This window comes from Melanerpes formicivorus, unplaced genomic scaffold (genome assembly GCF_026170545.1).
Source record: "Melanerpes formicivorus ecotype bairdi unplaced genomic scaffold, bMelFor1.0.p_v2 SCAF_2, whole genome shotgun sequence".
Classification (NCBI taxonomy): domain Eukaryota; kingdom Metazoa; phylum Chordata; class Aves; order Piciformes; family Picidae; genus Melanerpes; species Melanerpes formicivorus.
In genome coordinates this window covers 36,389,189-36,406,111 of record NW_027142354.1, presented here as the reverse complement: position 1 = coordinate 36,406,111, position 16,923 = coordinate 36,389,189, and the positions used below count along the sequence as shown (strand labels likewise).

The window sequence follows — 16,923 nt, the reverse complement described above, 5'->3', positions numbered from 1 at the left end:
GGCAAAAGCCCATTTAGAACTTAGCCTGGCCACTGCTGTAAAGGAGAATAAAAAATGTTTCTATAAATGTATTACTGGCAAAAGAAGAGGCAAGGACAACCTCCACTTTTTATTGGATGCAGAGGGGAGTATAGTAACAAAAGATGAGGAAAAGGCAGAGGTACTTAATCCCGTCTTTGTCTCAATCTTCAATAGTGGGACAGGTTGTCTTCAGGACAAGTGGCCTCCTGAATTGTCAGGTGGAGCCAGGGACCAGTATAGTCCCCCTGTAATCCAGGAGGAAGCAGTATGGGACCTGCTGAGACACATGGATCCTCACAAGTCTGTGGGACCAGATGGGATCCATCCTAGGGTACTGAGAGAGCTGGCAGATGAGCTGGCCAAGCCACGCTCCATCATTTATCAACAGTCCTGGCTCACTGGAGAGGTTCCAGATGACTGGAAGCTGGCCAATGTGATGCCCATCCACAAGAAGGGCCAGCTGGATGAGCCAGGGAATTACAGACCTGTCAGCCTGACCTCAGTGCCAGGCAAGGTTATGGAACAGGTCATCTTGAGTGCAATCACACAGCACTTACAGGATGGCCAAGGGATCAGGCCTAGCCAGCATGGATTTAGGAGGGGCAGGTCCTGCCTGACCAACCTGATCTCCTTTTACAATCAGGTTACCCACCTGTGGGGAAGGCTATGGATGTAGTCTACCTGGACTTCAGCAAAGCCTTTGACACTGTCTGCCACAACAAACTGCTGGAGAAGCTGGCAGCTTGTGGCTTGGACAGATTCACTCTGAAATGAGTCAAGAACTGGCTGGAGGGCCAAGCCCAGAGAGTGGTGGTGAATGGTGCCACATCCAGTTGGCAGCCAGTCACTAGTGGTGTCCCCCAGGGATCAGTGCTGGGCCCTGTCCTGTTCAGTATCTTTGTTGATGATCTGGATGAGGGGATTGAGTCCATCATCAGTAAGTTTGCAGATGACACCAAGTTAGGAACAGGTGTTGATCTCTTAGAGGGTAGGAAGGCTCTGCAGAGGGACCTTGACAGGCTGGATGGGTGGGCAGAGGCCAATGGGATGAGATTTATAAGGCTAAGTGCTGGGTTGTGCACTTTGGCCACAACAACCCAAAGCAGCACTATAGGCTGGGGATGGAGTGGCTGGAGAGCAGCCAGGCAGAAAGGGACCTAGGGGTACCGGTTGGCAGCAGGCTGAACATGAGCCAGCAGTGTGCCAAGGTGGCCAAGAAGGCAAATGGTGTCCTGGCCTGCATCAGAAATAGTGTGGCCAGCAGGAGCATGGAGGTCATTGTGCCCCTGTACTCAGCACTGGTTAGGCCACACCTTGAGTACTGCGTCCCATTCTGGGCCACTCAATTCAAGGGAGATGTTGAGGTACTGGAACATGTCCAGAGAAGGGTGATGAAACTGGTGAGGGGCCTGGAACACAAGCCCTATGAGGAGAGGCTGAAGGAGCTGGGGTTGTTTAGCCTGGAGAAGAGGAGGCTCAGGGGAGACCTCATTGCCATCTACAACTACATCCTGGAGCGAATGGAGGACTGCTTCCTAACACAGCTGTTAAGCGAGCCTACCAGAGGACAGGCTCTGCTTGACCTGCTGTTCTCCAATAGGGAAGGGCTGGTGGGAGACGTGATCGTGGGAGGCTGCCTAGGGTGCAGTGACCACGAGATAGTGACGTTTTCAATATGCAGGGAGATAGGGAGGAGCACCAACAGAACCTTCACCTTGGACTTCCGAAGGGCGAACTTCAGCCTATTTAAAAAACTTGTCTGCAAAGTCCCCTGGGTACCAGCCCTCATGAACCAAGGGGTTCAGGAGGGTTGGACCTACTTCAAACAGGAGCTCTTGAAGGCACAGGAATTGGCGGTTCCCACGTGCCGGAAGGCAAGCCGGCGGGGAAGGCGACCGGCCTGGATGAGCAAGCAGCTCCTGGAGGATTTAAGGGGGAAGAGGAGGCTGTATCACCTTTGGAAGGAGGGGAAGGCTTCTCGAGGTATGTTCAAGGAAGCTGTTAGATTATGTAGGAATAAAATTAGGGAGGCTAAGGCCCAGCTGGAACTGAAGCTGGCCACCTCTGTCAAAGATAATAAAAAGCATTTTTATAAATATATTAACAATAAGAAGAGGGGCAGGAAGAACCTGCACTCCCTAGTGGACCTGGAGGGGAACAGAGTTACTGAGGATGAGGATAAAGCTGAGGTCCTGAACACCTTCTTTGCCTCAATGTTTAACAGCAAGGCAGGAGTTCAGGACGAGTGGTCTCCGGAGCTGGGCGTTGGGGTCGGGGAGCAGAGTAATACCCTGGAAATCCATGAGGAATTAGTTCGGGACCTGCTGAGCCACTTGGATATTCACAAGTCCATGGGACCAGATGGGATCCATCCTAGGGTGCTGAGAGAGTGGCAGATGTGCTAGCTAGGCCACTCTCCATCATTTTCCTCCAGTCCTGGCTCACTGGTGAGGTCCCAGATGACTGGAAACTGGCCAACGTGGTCCCCATCCACAAGAAGGGTCGGATGGAGGAACCTGGAAACTACAGGCCGGTCAGCCTGACCTCAGTGCCAGGGAAAGTGATGGAGCAGATTATCCTGGCGGCAATAACTGCGCACCTGAAGGATGGCCAAGGGCTCAGGTCCAGCCAACATGGATTCAGGAAGGGCAGATCCTGCCTCTCCAACCTGATCTCTTTCTATGATCAGGTGACCCGCCTGGTGGATGTGGGGAGGCCTGTGGATGTGGTCTACCTGGACTTCAGCAAGGCCTTTGACACCGTCCCCCACAGCAAACTGCTGACTAAGCTGTCAGCCCATGGATTGGACCATTACACTCTGTGCTGGGTTAGGAACTGGCTGGAGGGCCGGGCCCAGAGAGTGGTAGTGAACGGTGCCACATCCAGCTGAAGGCCAGTCACCAGTGGTGTCCCCCAGGGATCAGTGCTGGGCCCTGTCCTCTTCAACATATTCGTTGATGATCTGGATGAAGGGGTAGAGTCAGTCATCAGCAAGTTTGCAGATGACACAAAGTTAGGGGCAGATGTTAGTCAGTTAGAGGGTAGAAAGGCTCTGCAGAGGGACCTCGACCGACTGGACAGATGGGCAGAGTCCAATGGGATGGCTTTCAACAAGTCCAAGTGCCGAGTGCTGCACTTTGGCTACGGCAATCCCATGCAGAGCTATAGGCTGGGGTCGGAGTGGCTGGAGAGCTCCCAAACAGAGAGGGACCTGGGGGTGCTGATCGACAGCCACCTGAATATGAGCCAACAGTGTGCTCAGGTGGCCAGGAGGGCCAATAGCATCCTGGCCTGCATTAGGAATAGTGTGGCCAGCAGGAGCAGGGAGGTCGTAGTGCCCCTGTACTCTGCTCTGGTTAGGCCGCACCTTGAGTACTGTGTCCAGTTCTGGGCTCCTCAGTTTAAGAAGGACATCGAAACACTTGAGCGTGTCCAGAGAAGGGCAACAAGGCTGGTGAGAGGCCTTGAACACAAGCCCTATGAGGAGAGGCTGAGGGAGCTGGGATTGTTTAGCCTGGAGAAGAGGAGGCTCAGGGGTGACCTCATTGCCCTCTACAACTACCTGAAAGGTGGTTGTAGCCAGGAGGGGGTTGGCCTCTTCTCCCAGGCAACCAGCACCAGAACAAGGGGACACAGTCTCAAGCTGCGCCAGGGGAGGTTCAGACTCGAGGTGAGGAGGAAGTTCTTCACCGAGCGAGTCATTCGGCATTGGAACCGGTTGCCCAGGGAGGTGGTTGAGTCATCGACCCTGGAGGCGTTCAAGGGGAGATTGGACGTGGCACTTGGTGCCATGGTCTAGTCATGGGGTCTGTGTTGATAGGTTGGACTCGATGATCCTCGAGATCCTTTCCAACCTAAGTGATACTGTGATACTGTGATAACTACCTGAAGGGAGGTTGTAGCCAGGTGGGAGTTGGTCTCTTCTCCCAGGCAACCAGCACCAGAACAAGAGGACACAGTCTCAACCTGCACCAGGAGAGGTTCAGGCTGGGTGTTAGGAAGAAGTTCTTCACAGAGAGAGTGATTGCCCATTGGAATGGGCTGCCCAGGGAGGTGGTAGAGTAGCTGTCCCTGGAGATCTTCAAGAAAAGACTGGATGAGGCACAGTCTAGTTGCCATGGTCTAGTTGATTGGATAGGGCTGGGTGATAGGTTGGACTGGATGATCTTGGAAGTCTCTTCTAACCTGGTTGATTCTATGTTTGGTTTTTTGGGTTTTTTGCTATTAAGGGTTGATAATGAATCTCTAAAAGTAGCCAATAAAATATAATTGCTTTCTCTGATTGGGAAGAGTATCAATTTATTTATTTAATTTATCTTTATTCTCTCATATTCAGTGCTTTTCTACTTCTTACCTCTGAATTATTTTCCTTGTTCTACTGCAGGGTTAGTATATAATATTAATAGTGCTTCTTCCTCTGCTCTTATAGAAGGATGAGGAAATGTATTGCCTTTGTCAAGTTCCCTTGGTATATCCAGCAGACAGTGTTTCTTTTTCGTCTTGATAACTGTTCAGTAATTTGATGACTTCAAAACATTTACAAGTCATTGCTTGATGTGTCTTCTGCCACTCTTCTCACAAAATTGCTTACTTTCACTTGATCTGATTCAACTTTGTTTCCTTGTCATTATGTTGTTTATATGATATAGCTGATCCTATACTCTAAAGAGTGTAGGATAAATACTTCCTTGATTTAGTTTAGGTTTGAATTTTGCTTCTTTATTTTCTGCCTTGTGCTCGGTGGTAGCCATTCCTTAGTGTTTGTTTTGCCTCTGAATGCTTCTTAGCATCTTCATGGTGAAATCTTTCCTTACCTGTTCCATATAGTTTATACTCTTTCAACACTGTTAGTTGAATACAATTTCTGCATGCACTGGAGCATTTGCAGCCCTTGTTAATGGCAGCAAGAGTGGCATCCTGCTGCCATCCCTTTTCTTGACTCTGGTCAGGCTGTGGAAAAATTCAGAAGGCAGCATTCAGGACTTTGTTTTTTATGAGACATTTCTCAGCTGTTTCCTGCCTTATCTTAAAAGAGATGGGAAGAGACATGGTGATAGACGTTGGTGCAACACTTAGAAAACTGGATTTACATTTATTTGGATATTCAAGATGCAGTAATTCTGAGCTGTGATGTTTGCCGCAAGTGACTCCATTAATGCAAATGTGGGGTTTCATAAAAATATCTTGAAATTCAGCTACATTAGGTCTTGTGCACTGTTTATCTTAATCTATTTATTAAATTTAAGTTTATAAGTTACCTCTTTTGTTTGGTTTATAGCTGAAGAGTCCTTCAAATGCGGAAAGTGTGGATGTGATGATGGCACCTCGAGCATCTCTACCGGTTCCGGACTATGTCAGCCTACTAAATGTATATTCACAAAGGACATCACACCCAGTTGATTATCTTACCAAAAACCATGCTGGAGAAGCCTGTTCTCCCAGGTAAGTTGTACTTTGTCTTAGTACTAGCTTTTAATATTTCTTTGTTTACTACCACTGCCATTAGTTACTTAGAGTACTGTTAGACGGATCTTTAGAAATACAATAAATATGTTGAGGTAGTCAGGAAAATCCAGTGGAGGGCCATTAAAGTGATTAAGGGGTTGGAGGATATGACATAGGAGGAGAGGCTAAGAGGACTAAGTTTGTTTAGCTGGGAGGGGAAATGGCATGATGATAAAAAGGTGGTGAATGCTGACAAATTGTCAGTTATCTTGGTTGTAGCTCTAGCACCTTTGTGGACCTCGGAATGTATTTTGGATACCCCTAGAAACCAAGTGCCAAGGAGAGCCTATTTGTGTCTCCTATGTGTACTGCAGTCAGTGAGTTGTAGAAATGTTCCAATGAATGACAGCCAAGGACTGTTCAGTCTGGAGAAGAGACGGCTCCGAGGTGACCTAATTGTGGCCTTCAGTATCTGAAGGGGGCCTACAGGAAGGCTGGGGAAGGACTTCTCAGGATCTCAGGTAGTGACAGGACTAGGGGGAATGGAATGAAGCTGGAGGTGGGGAGATTCAGGCTAGATGTGAGGAGGAGGTTCTTCACCATGAGAGTGGTGAAACCCTGGAATGGGTTGTCCAGGGAGGTGGTCGAGGCCCTGTCCCTGGAGGTGTTTAAGCCCAGGCTGGATGAAGCTCTGGCCAGCCTGATCTAGTGTGGGGTGTCCCTGCCCATGGCAGGGGGGTTGGAACTAGATGATCCTTGTGGTCCCTTCCAACCCTGAATGATACTATGATACTATGAATATGTTTTAATAGTCTTGACAACATCTGCTGGAAAACTCCTCCTCTCTTCCCATGCAAAATCAACCATTTTAAATCTCAAATGCAGATAGTTTGTGTTTGTGAGTGCATATGATACAGTGCTTCAAGGAGCTCAACCTTAAAAACTGCTGAATATCCACTGTATGAAAATTGGTTATCTTGAAGGGGTGTTAAATTACTTATCTACCATCCATTATTAATTAGATGTATCTTTGGAATACTGTCCTGAAGATGTGTATTTCAGGTTCCATTCTATAATGTCAGTTGACTGTAGTGTATAAATCATTAAATGGAGATGTGTCATATAGATTTAAGAATTTGTTTTCTGTTCTTTTTTACAGGTTTTCTTGTAGCTGTAGAATTAGTGGTGTATTGTATGGAACTGGTGCTGGGCCTAATATAAGCACTGCAAAAAGAGCTGCTGCAGAAGAAGCATATAAGAAACTGATAAAAGAAGGCTATCTAACAGTATGTGTTATATCTAGCTTTAAGAAAGAAGTGTAATTCTTGTTTATTTAATCTTTTAATAGATTTGCTCATTGTATTTACAAGCATATTCCAGGGTTTTCACTTAAGAGGGAAACAACCCATATTTTGGGGGTTAGCTGGGCTGCAGAATTCTGCTGGTAAAATTGATGTTGTATTTCTGTATTTGAATGCTGGATTGGAAAAAAAAAATCTCACAGTTGACATCTATGTGTATTTCAGAATGTGGTCTGATATCTTTCAGGGATGCATATACATTAAACGTTTCTGAATCCTGACTAATATACTGGTTATCTTGTGTGAAATGCTGAAATGCTGTCAAGCTGAGTGCCTATGAACATAAATCTCTTACTGTCTTCTGTTGGATCAGAAATATATTGTAAAATGTGAGAAAGGCAAAACTCAGATTGAGAATCAACAGGACTTGCCCTCTGTAGTGTTGTAAGGCAGTCTTGTGAAGAGGTTGTTAACACCATCCTCTGGAGAGCGGAGCTGTTATGTTGGCACATGTATTTTCATACACGTGAAAAATGATCAGGGTTCTATTAGAGATCCAAACCCACTTCTGAAATTCACAGAGCAGTACAACTGAGCTAACTTAATGAAGTGTAGTTTAAAGGGAAGGAAGGTAGTATGGGGGAGGAAAGAAATATTTTTTAACTTTAAGTACTTCGTTCATTATTTGGTTGCTTGTGATGAATTTTCAATGCTGCTCTTATTGTTGTGTTTAAGTTAATCATTTAATTAACAGCATATTATAGCTCTAGCATCCTTCCTTAATATTTTCCTGTCTAATGTTTGCATTTTCATCAAAGTCTGAAATTAACTATCTGAAGCAGAAACTCTGGCCACACTATGCCTCTGTATCAGGTATAGCGTGACCAACAGGAGTACAGAAGTGATCATATCACTGTACTGTGGGGAAGCCACACCTCCAATACTGTGTTCAGTTTTGGGGCCCTCACTACAAGAAAGACATTGAAGTGCTGGAGTGTGTCCAGAGAAGGGCATGAAAGCTGGTGAAGAGTCTAGAATAGAAGTTTTATGAGGAGTGGCTGAGGGAACTGGCATTGTTTATTGTGGAGAAGAGGAGGCTGAAGGGAGACCTCATTGCTCTCTACGTCTATCTGAAAGGAGGTTGTAGTGAGGTGGGGGTTGGTCTCTTCTTGCTAGTATCAGGTGATTGGATTAGAGGAAATGGCTTGAAACTATGCTGGGGGAGGTTTAGATTGGATATTAAGAAAAATTTCTCTTCTGAAAGAGTGGTCAGGCATTGAAACAGGTTCTCCAGAGAGGTGGTGGAGTCACTGTCCTTGGAGGGGGTTGAGAAATGTGTGCACATGGCGCTTTGGGACATGGTTTATGGCCATGGTGGTGTTATGTTGGTGGTTGGACTCAATCATCTACGAGGTCTTTTCCAACCAAAACAATTTTATGAATTATTCTAAATTTGGAGTTGGTTGTATTAGTTTGGTTTTAACTTCTATTAATTCCCAGCAATGTTTATGTTACATATAAAATGTAACTATCAAAAAGTAGTAAAGGGTCTGCTTCTGAATGTTAAAAAAAAAAAAAAAAAATTCATGTCTTGGCCCGGAGGGAGGTTGTAGCCAGGTGGGAGTTGGTCTCTTCTCCCAGGCAACCACCAACAGAACAAGAGGACACAGTCTCAAGCTGCCCCAGGGGAGGTTTAGGCTGGAGGTTAGGAAGAAATTCTTCACAGAAAGAGTGATTGGCCGTTGGAATGTGCTGCCCAGGGAGGTGGTGGAGTCACCATCACTGGAGGTGTTTAAGAGGAGACTGGATGAGGCACTTGGTGCCATGGTTTAGTTGATAAGATGGTGTTGGACTCGATGATCCTCGAGGTCCTTTCCAACCTAAGTTATACTGTTATACTGTATTGGGTGATAGGTTGGACCTGATGATCTCGAAGCTCTTTACCAACCTGGTTTATCCTTTTCTCTTTCTCCCCCCTGCTGCTCCCCTCCGCTGCTCCCCTCTGCTTCTTTCCCACTGCTGAAATATAAACATGGAAGTTTTTTCACTTTTTGTCAAGTCTGTAAGAATTGTAGGTGTTGTTTTTAATGTTACATTTATACTCTTACAAAATCGGGGGGGGGAAGAACCTCTAGGTCCTTAAGATGACTATTTTTAGTTGATGCCAATTTAATAATGCAGATTTTGCAGGGTTTTCACACTGTAAACATTGAATGACTTTTTGTTCATAATCAGATTTTAAGTTCTGCAGATTACATATACCAAAACCTATTTGTATTTTGTTCTCTACACGGGCGAACTGCATATGCAGTGAAAAATGAAAACATTTGCTTCTAATAACTAGTACTCTTATCCTGATTTTTAATAGATCCCAGACTCTACTTCTGCAAATATGTCTCAAGATGAGTGGGAAAACACCCACTGTGACAGGGCCCTGTTTCACTCCCCAGAGCAGAAGTCAGGCAGGTGCCTTTCTTCTGCAGGACTTTGAATGTTCATTGTAGTTAACAACTTTCACTTAGGATTTGGTGATTTTTCCTCCCCCCCCTTCTTGGAATGTCATCTTTTGCATTAGGTATTTTTTCACATGGTTTCTTACCATTCTTGTTTTGTTTCTTTGTTTCTTTTTTGTTCTTTTTTAGACGGAAACTGAAAAATCTAATAGCCATTCTACATGTAATGAACATAGTAATTTCTCTCAAGCGTCAAATCAGTCCAACTCAGAGTAAGTTGCATTCACTGATAATATAACAGACAAAATGTTCATACTAATCTTAGAGGGTCATGTGATCTAGTTGTAAATGAAGTCTCTCATAGTTTCTTTATTGTAGCATAAAGCCATTTAATTTGAGCCCATATTTCTTAGACTTCAGAGCAAAAGTAGTTGCACTTGTGTGGTTTTATCTGAGTCCTTATGGGTTATCTTATGCAGTGGTTTGGCCCTGGCTGAAGGCCAGATTTCCACCAAAGCCACTCTGTCACTCCTTAGGTGGACAGGGGAGAGGGGAAAATATAACAGAAGGCCAGTGATAAGATAGAAGCAATTTTAATAAAGTAAAGCAAAAGCAAAGGCCATGTGTGGAAGCAAATGCAAACAAAGATGTTATTCTCTACTTCCGGATGGTGTTTTGGTCACCCATTGGAAGCAGGACTACAATAGGCACAGCAGAGGACAGATGCCATCAACAAATCTCCCCACACTTCCTTCTTTCACTTAGCTTATATATCTGAGCTGATGTCATATGGCATGGAATGCCCCTTTGGTCAGTCTGGGTCAGCTGGTCCAGCTGTGTGCCCTCCCAGGACCTTGCCCACCCCTGAGCATACTCTTGGGGTGGAAAAATGTTGGAAAAATACAGCCCTGGTGCTCAGTTCAGCAGTTGCTAAAATACTGGTGTGTTATCAACACAGAGCTATAGTACTGCAAAATGCAGCATTAGGAAGATCACAGAATCACAGAATCACCAAGGTTGGAAGAGACCTCAAAGATCATCGAGTCCAACCTGTCACCACAGACCCCATGACTAAACCAGGGCACCAAGTGCCATGTCCAGTCCCCTCTTGAACACCTCCAGGGATGGGGACTCCACCACCTCCCTGGGCAGCCCATTCCAATGGCGAACAGCTCTCTCAGTGAAGAACTTTCTCCTCACCTTGAGCCTAAACTTCCCCTGGTGCAGCTTGAGACTGTGTCCTCTTGTTCTGGTGCTGGTTGCTTGAGAGAAGAGACCAAGTCCCTCCTGGCTACAACCTCCCTTCAGGTAGTTGTAGAGAGCAATAAGGTCTCCCCTGAGCCTCCTCTTCTCCAGGCTAAACAATCCCAGCTCCCTCAGCCTCTCCTCACAGGGCTTATGCCGGAGGCCTCTCCCCAGCCTTGTTGTCCTTCTCTGGACACATTCAAGAGTCTCAATGTCCTTCTTAAACTGAGGGGCCCAGAAGTCAAGGTATGGCCTAACCAGTGCAGAGTACAGGGGCAGAATGACTTCCCTGCTCCTGCTGGCCACACTATTCTTGATGCAGGCCAGGATGCCATTGGCCTTCTTGGCCACCAGGGCACACTGCTGGCTCATGTTTAGGCAGCTGTCAATCCGCACCCCCAGGTCCCTTTCTGTTTGGCAGCTCTCCAGCCACTCTGACCCCAGCCTGTAGCTCAGCATGATGCTCTGGGGAGAATTAACTCCATCTCAGCCAAATCAATTACAGCTTACAATCACTTTAGAGCTTTCTGATATATTTTGCTGAGTAGTTCTTTTAGAAGCCTTTTTACTGTGATGTAAACAGAATAACTTACCTCATTCAGCATCATTATTTTACGCTATTTTTAGCATTTACTTTCCTGTTGTGACACTTGTGAGCTCAATAGAATTCAATTTGGATGCTTTCCTGTGCTCCACGTTCTGCAATCTTCTCTCTGTTTTTAAAAAATTCTTTCATTCTCCATAGATCTCCATTTCCACCAAAGGGAAGAAGATTTGTTTAGCAAAATAAAAGGAATGTGCATAAACTTTTATTTGTGATTTGGGAACCCTAGGTGAAGCCTTTGGTGTCCAGCAGTTAAAATTTGACTGTAGTTCCTCTACCGCTTCTTTTACATTCTTTGTGCAGCTATAAAGGAAGCTGATACGTACAATGCTAGGGGTGGCTGTGTTGTCACCTCCATCTGTATTTAACTTAATTAAAGGATAGAATAGAATATATATCATGTATCTAGATATCATGATGGCATATCATAGAAATAAAGGAGCATGTGACAAAATGTTATTGTTTTATTAGCTTTCTAACACAAAGGTCTGTAGTTTGCAGGCTTTGCTTGTAAAAAGGTATTTTCTTTTAATGCTTTTATTTTTTCTTAAAGCAATCATTTTAACTATTATTGTGTTACTTTCATCTAAAACTACTCTATTTTTTAATAACAGTGGTGTTTTCTTTGAAGACTCACTGGCAAGTTTGGTAGAAAAAACAAAAGACCTGGCAATACATCCTTCACCTTCTGAGGTATAGTATGAAATTGATCTCCCTCATAAATACATTTTAGACTCTGAATAGAGCAAGCTTCTTGCCAGAGTAGAGCATTAATTTGTGCCCTTATCCACTAATCACTAGAAAACACATGTGCATGTTTATAAGAGTATTAATTCCTAAGAATATTCAGTAATTTCTTCCTGTTAACCATTTAGTAATTTACTGTAGACCCAACTGATGTCCTAATGACCAAATGGACAATATTTCCAAGAAAATGGATCATATTTTTCTCATATTTTTCTGTGGGGAGAATGATGATATCATACATAGCCTATGTGAAAAAAGAATTAAGCCAAATATGGTTCTGCTTTTATTATATTTTATATATAAATCATAAGCATGCTTATAGACAATTTCTAGATACATTCTCAGGCATATTTGAAACTTTGTATAGTGCAGATATTCAGGGTATCTCCATTAGGCTTTTTTGTTTTACTTTTTCATGTAGATGGATGCACTAAGTTCTGCTCTAAAGCCCAGAAGGTAGGTGTTTGTTTCTTGTCTGTTATCTCCCATAAACGACATTGCAAAGCACTTCAGTGTTTATCTAGTAAAGGGATGCCAACACGGGGAGGTACATTTACAGTATCACAGTATCGCTAAGGTTGGAAGAGACCTCGAGGATCATCGAGTCCAACCTGTCACCACAGACCTCATGACTAGACCATGGCTCCAAGTGGCACGTCCATTCTCCTCTTGAACACCTCCAGGGATGGTGACTCCACCACCTCCCTGGGCAGCCCATTCCAATGACTAATGACTCTCTCGGTGAAGAACTTTCTCCTCACCTCGAGTCGAAACTTCCCCTGGCGCAGCTTGAATTTATTTTCTCTTGTCCTGTATTATAAAAACAGCTTGTAAGTTTTGCTTTTATCCCTGTTAAAGAAAATTGGCAGCTAATTTTGGTAATGCAAGAAACAAGGAAGAGAAAAGGATGTCAGATGCACCTGAAAACTTGCCAGATTTGGACTCAAATACCAGTGAGGAGAATAAAAGTCAATTCACTGTGAATGAAAGGTAAGAAGGATTTTTTTGTTTGTTTTTATATAAAATCTGTATGTAGTGATTACAGTATATTTGCCTGTTTACTATAGAATGTGTGAAATTATGTCTAAAAAAATAAGCCTGAAAGAAAACTGGTATTTGAGAGATTATTTTTCTTTTCAGAAATTTAAAATATAGTGTAGCAGCTGACATGCAATGGTATTAAATGCTTACAACCAAAAGTCATTTCTGTGAAGATAGGAGGTTAATTACCCTACATGCTTTCGTGGTTAGTTTCCCTCGTTTCTTTTCATCTTCAAGATTATGATTTAGACTTCTATATGTTTTGAGTGATCCCTGTAGAATGATATTTCAGCAGAGGTATTAGATCTCTTGGGATCACTTTTTGTATCTTGTAAATGTAATGTAAAGTATACAATACATGTAAGTTAGATATCTAACTTCTTTTTTTCCCTTTCTATTTTTAAGGTTCCTTAAGAGTTTTGAAAATATAGCACCTATTGGTGAAGGTGGTTTTGGGATGGTTTTCAAAGCGACAGCAAAGCTTGATAAGAGAACCTATGCAGTCAAACGAGTTCTATTCACAGAGTATGTACTGTATACATGCTGCTCCTTTTAATTTTAGGACAACCTTAATCAAAGTTTTAATACCTTTAAAAATCTCTTTAATAACCCTAGAAACATTTTAGAAATTTTGATTATTAATTGTCCATTCTTTCTGGTAACCTGTTTCTGGATCTCCAAGTGAAGCTGAAAAAGGCATGCCTTGGAATAATTTCAGATCCAGCTGTAAAAAAGTAGATTTGATATTGGAGAATCACAGAACGTTAAGAGGTTGGAAGGGACCTCCAGAGATCAAGTCCAACCCCCCTGCCAAAACAGGACCGCTTAGGGTAGTGCACACAGGAATGTATCCAGGTGGGTTTTGAAAGTCTCCAGAGAAGGAGACTCCACAACCTCCCTGTGCAGCCTGTTCCAGTGCTCCACCACCCTCACTGTGAAAAAGTTTCTCCTCATGTTGAGGTGAAACCTATGTTCAAGTTTGTATCCATGCACCACCGAAAAGAGTTTGGCCCCCTCCACTTAACACACACCCCTCAGATATTTATAGACATGGATCAGATCCCCTCTCAGTCTTCTCCAGACTAAACAGCTCCAGGTCTCTCAGTCTCTGTCCATGGGGAAGATGCTCAAGTCCCCTAATGATCCTCATGGCTCTCCTCTGGACTCTCTCCAGCAAATCCCTTTCTCTCTTGAACTCAGGAGCCCAAAACTGGACCACAGTATATATGGTCTCAAGAGGGCAGAGTAGAGGTGGAAAAAGAAGAACCTCCCTAGAGCTGTGGGGACACACTTTTCTTGATACACCCCAGGAAACCATTTGCTCTCTTGGCCACAAAGGCACATTGCTGTCCCACAGAGAACTTGCTATCCACTAGGACTTCAAGGTCTTTCTCTGTGGAGCTGCTTTCCTGCAGGGCAACACCTAACCTGTACTGGTGCCTGCTGTTACTCCTCCCCAGATGCAGGAGCCTGCACTTGTCCTTAGTGAACTTCATGAGGTTTTCCTGCACTCAGCTCTTCATCCTATCTGGATCTCATTGGATGGCAGCACAGCCTGATGGGGTGTTGGCCACCCCCTCAGTTTTGTATCATCAGCAAACTTGCTGAGGGTACTCTCAATCCCCTCATCCAAACAAATCTGGACCCAGTACAGATCCCTGGGGAACACCACGGGCCACAGGCCTTTAAGTTAATTCTCTACCACCAATCACACTAGCTGTGTTGTCAAGCCAGTTTTCAATCCACCTCACAGATCAACCATATATGTCCCATTTCCTGAGCTTTCCTATGAGGGTGTTATGGGAGACAGTATCAGAAGCCTTACTGATGTCAAGATATATCATATCCACTGCTCTTCATTCATCTACCCGTTTGGTAGTGGTTTCATGGAAGGCTATCAGACTAGCCAAGCAAATTTTCCCCTTGGTAAATCCATGTTGGCTACTCCTGATAACTCTCTATTTTCCATGTGGTTAGAGATGACCTCCAGAATGAGCTGCCCCACCATCTCTCCAGGAATGGAGGTGAGGCTCACTGGTCTATAGTTAGTTACCTGGGTCTTCCTTCTTGCATTTTCTGAAGACTGAAGTGGCATTTGCTTTCTCCTAGTTATCAGGCATCTCTTCTGTTCTTCATGACTTTTCAACAGTGATGGAGAGAGGCTCAGCAGTAGCATCAGCCAGCTCTCTTAGCACTCATGGATGCATGCCATCAGTGCCCATGGATTTGTGTGTTTTCAGTTGGTACAAGTGATATCTAACCCAGTCGTGACTGACCCGTGGAGTGTCCTCCTCCCTCTAGTTCTACTTCCTTTCTTTCAGAGACTGAGGTTCCTGAGGGCTAGTCTTAGGAGTAAAGACTGAGGCAAAGAAGGCATTCAGCAGTGCTGCCATCTCTGCATCTTCTGTTACCGTATCTCCCATATCATTCACTAGTGGACCCTCCTTTTGCCTGCTCTTCCTTTTATCACTGATGTATTTAAAAAAGCTCTTCTTGTTTTCTTTCACCTCCTTGGCAAGACTTAGTTCCAAGAGGGCCTTGGCCTTTCTTGTCACATCTCTACATTCTCTGGCAGTGTTTCTATATTCCTTCCAATTGCCCAGACCTTTTTTACACATATTGTAAACCTCCTTTTTCTTTTTGAGTTTTTCCAAGAGCTCCCTGCTTATGTCCTGCTTCCCTTACTTGATTTTTTTTTTCCTCATAGGAATAAATTTTTCTTGAGCTTGGAGGAGGTAATGTTTGAATATTAACCATCTCTCTTGGGCACCCCTTCCTTCTAGAGCCCTAGCCCACTGGCTTCTTCTAGGTAGAGTTTTGAAGAGGCCCTCTTAAAGTCCAGGGTTCAAATTTTACTCATCATCCTGCTTCTCTGCCTAGTGATATTAAACTCTAATATATCATCATCACTGGAACCAAGATTATCCCCAACCTTAACATCTACAACCAGTCCTTCTTTGTTTATTAATACAAGATCCAGCATTGTGCCTCTCCTTGTTGGTTCTTTAACTGCCTGCAGCAGAAAGTTGTCATCAATGAACTGCAGGAACCTTCTGGGCTGTTTATCCTTGATGTGTCTTTCCAACTAATATCAGAGTGATTGAAATCATCCATGAGCACCAGGCACTTATCTTGAGGCCGCTTCCAGCTGCTTGTAGAAGGCCTCATCATCAGCTTCTTCCTGGTTTGGTGGCCTGTAGTATATGCTCTACTTTCCTTGAGCACGCTAGTGCTCTGGTTATTAATATTGCAAGATGTGTTTGAAGTAAACCTGCTGATTAATTGAATAGTGAAAGCAGCACTGTTACTTTTGACAGGTTGCATGGGAAGTTTACACATCAGTAATGTGTGATGACTGTAATTAGGGTAAATAGACAAAAATTAAAGAGATGCTTTCAGTGGTTTGTAATTGGAAAAGGCTTTATATACGAACCATGTAGTCATCATTCTCACACTGTTTTACTTGTCCTTTGTACACATCACCAGAGAATGATGATCTTAGTTGTTGTTTTTCCTTTTTAAGGTAATTTTCTGTAACCTGTGCCTAGTGGTATATTTTATCAGTAGCTGAAAAAAAAAAATCTTTTGTTGTAATCTGTTTTAAAAGTTTCAAGTTTTTTTCAGATACTTGTCCCTTACATTGTCTAACTGTCCTCCAAATTTTCTTTGTGAAAATGTTATTTTCATTTGTATTTCAATCCTGAGAACTCTATCGCTAGAATGTCTTTTAGTAAAGACTGCTGATCTGCTGATGGGCACTAGGTAATGTTCAGCATGAAGTGCAGGCCAAAATGAGCGATAGTTCTTCCTGAGTATTTGCATTGACTGCTGTGTATGTAAACAAAACTTAAGGGAGGTGAGGAGAACATGTGGGCATTTGCTACATTGTGTTTGTCTACCTGATGCATTGCAACCATCTGCCTTTTTCAGTTTGGTTTTTTTTTTTTTGTGAGGGGGACTTTCCTGTCTAACATGATTAAAACATTTTTGCACTTTGAATTACTGAGCAGATGAAATAAACCCCACAGAATTTGTAACTACAGTTTTGAACTTGTATGAAAGATGG

General features: G+C 43.8%; 1 protein-coding gene across 4 annotated transcripts in view; it reads left to right on the top strand.

The window, feature by feature from the left end:
* EIF2AK2 (eukaryotic translation initiation factor 2 alpha kinase 2) overlaps nt 1-16,923 on the top strand; it is a 37,605-nt gene that overhangs the window by 10,472 nt on the left and 10,210 nt on the right. For all 4 annotated transcript variants that reach the window (XM_068156352.1, XM_068156367.1, XM_068156343.1 and 1 more), the window contains 7 exons: nt 5,300-5,463; nt 6,626-6,752; nt 9,410-9,492; nt 11,684-11,762; nt 12,238-12,272; nt 12,675-12,806; nt 13,263-13,382. In XM_068156352.1, the coding sequence (XP_068012453.1) occupies nt 5,300-5,463; nt 6,626-6,752; nt 9,410-9,492; nt 11,684-11,762; nt 12,238-12,272; nt 12,675-12,806; nt 13,263-13,382 (740 nt within the window). The remainder of the gene's footprint in view (nt 1-5,299; nt 5,464-6,625; nt 6,753-9,409; nt 9,493-11,683; nt 11,763-12,237; nt 12,273-12,674; nt 12,807-13,262; nt 13,383-16,923) is intronic.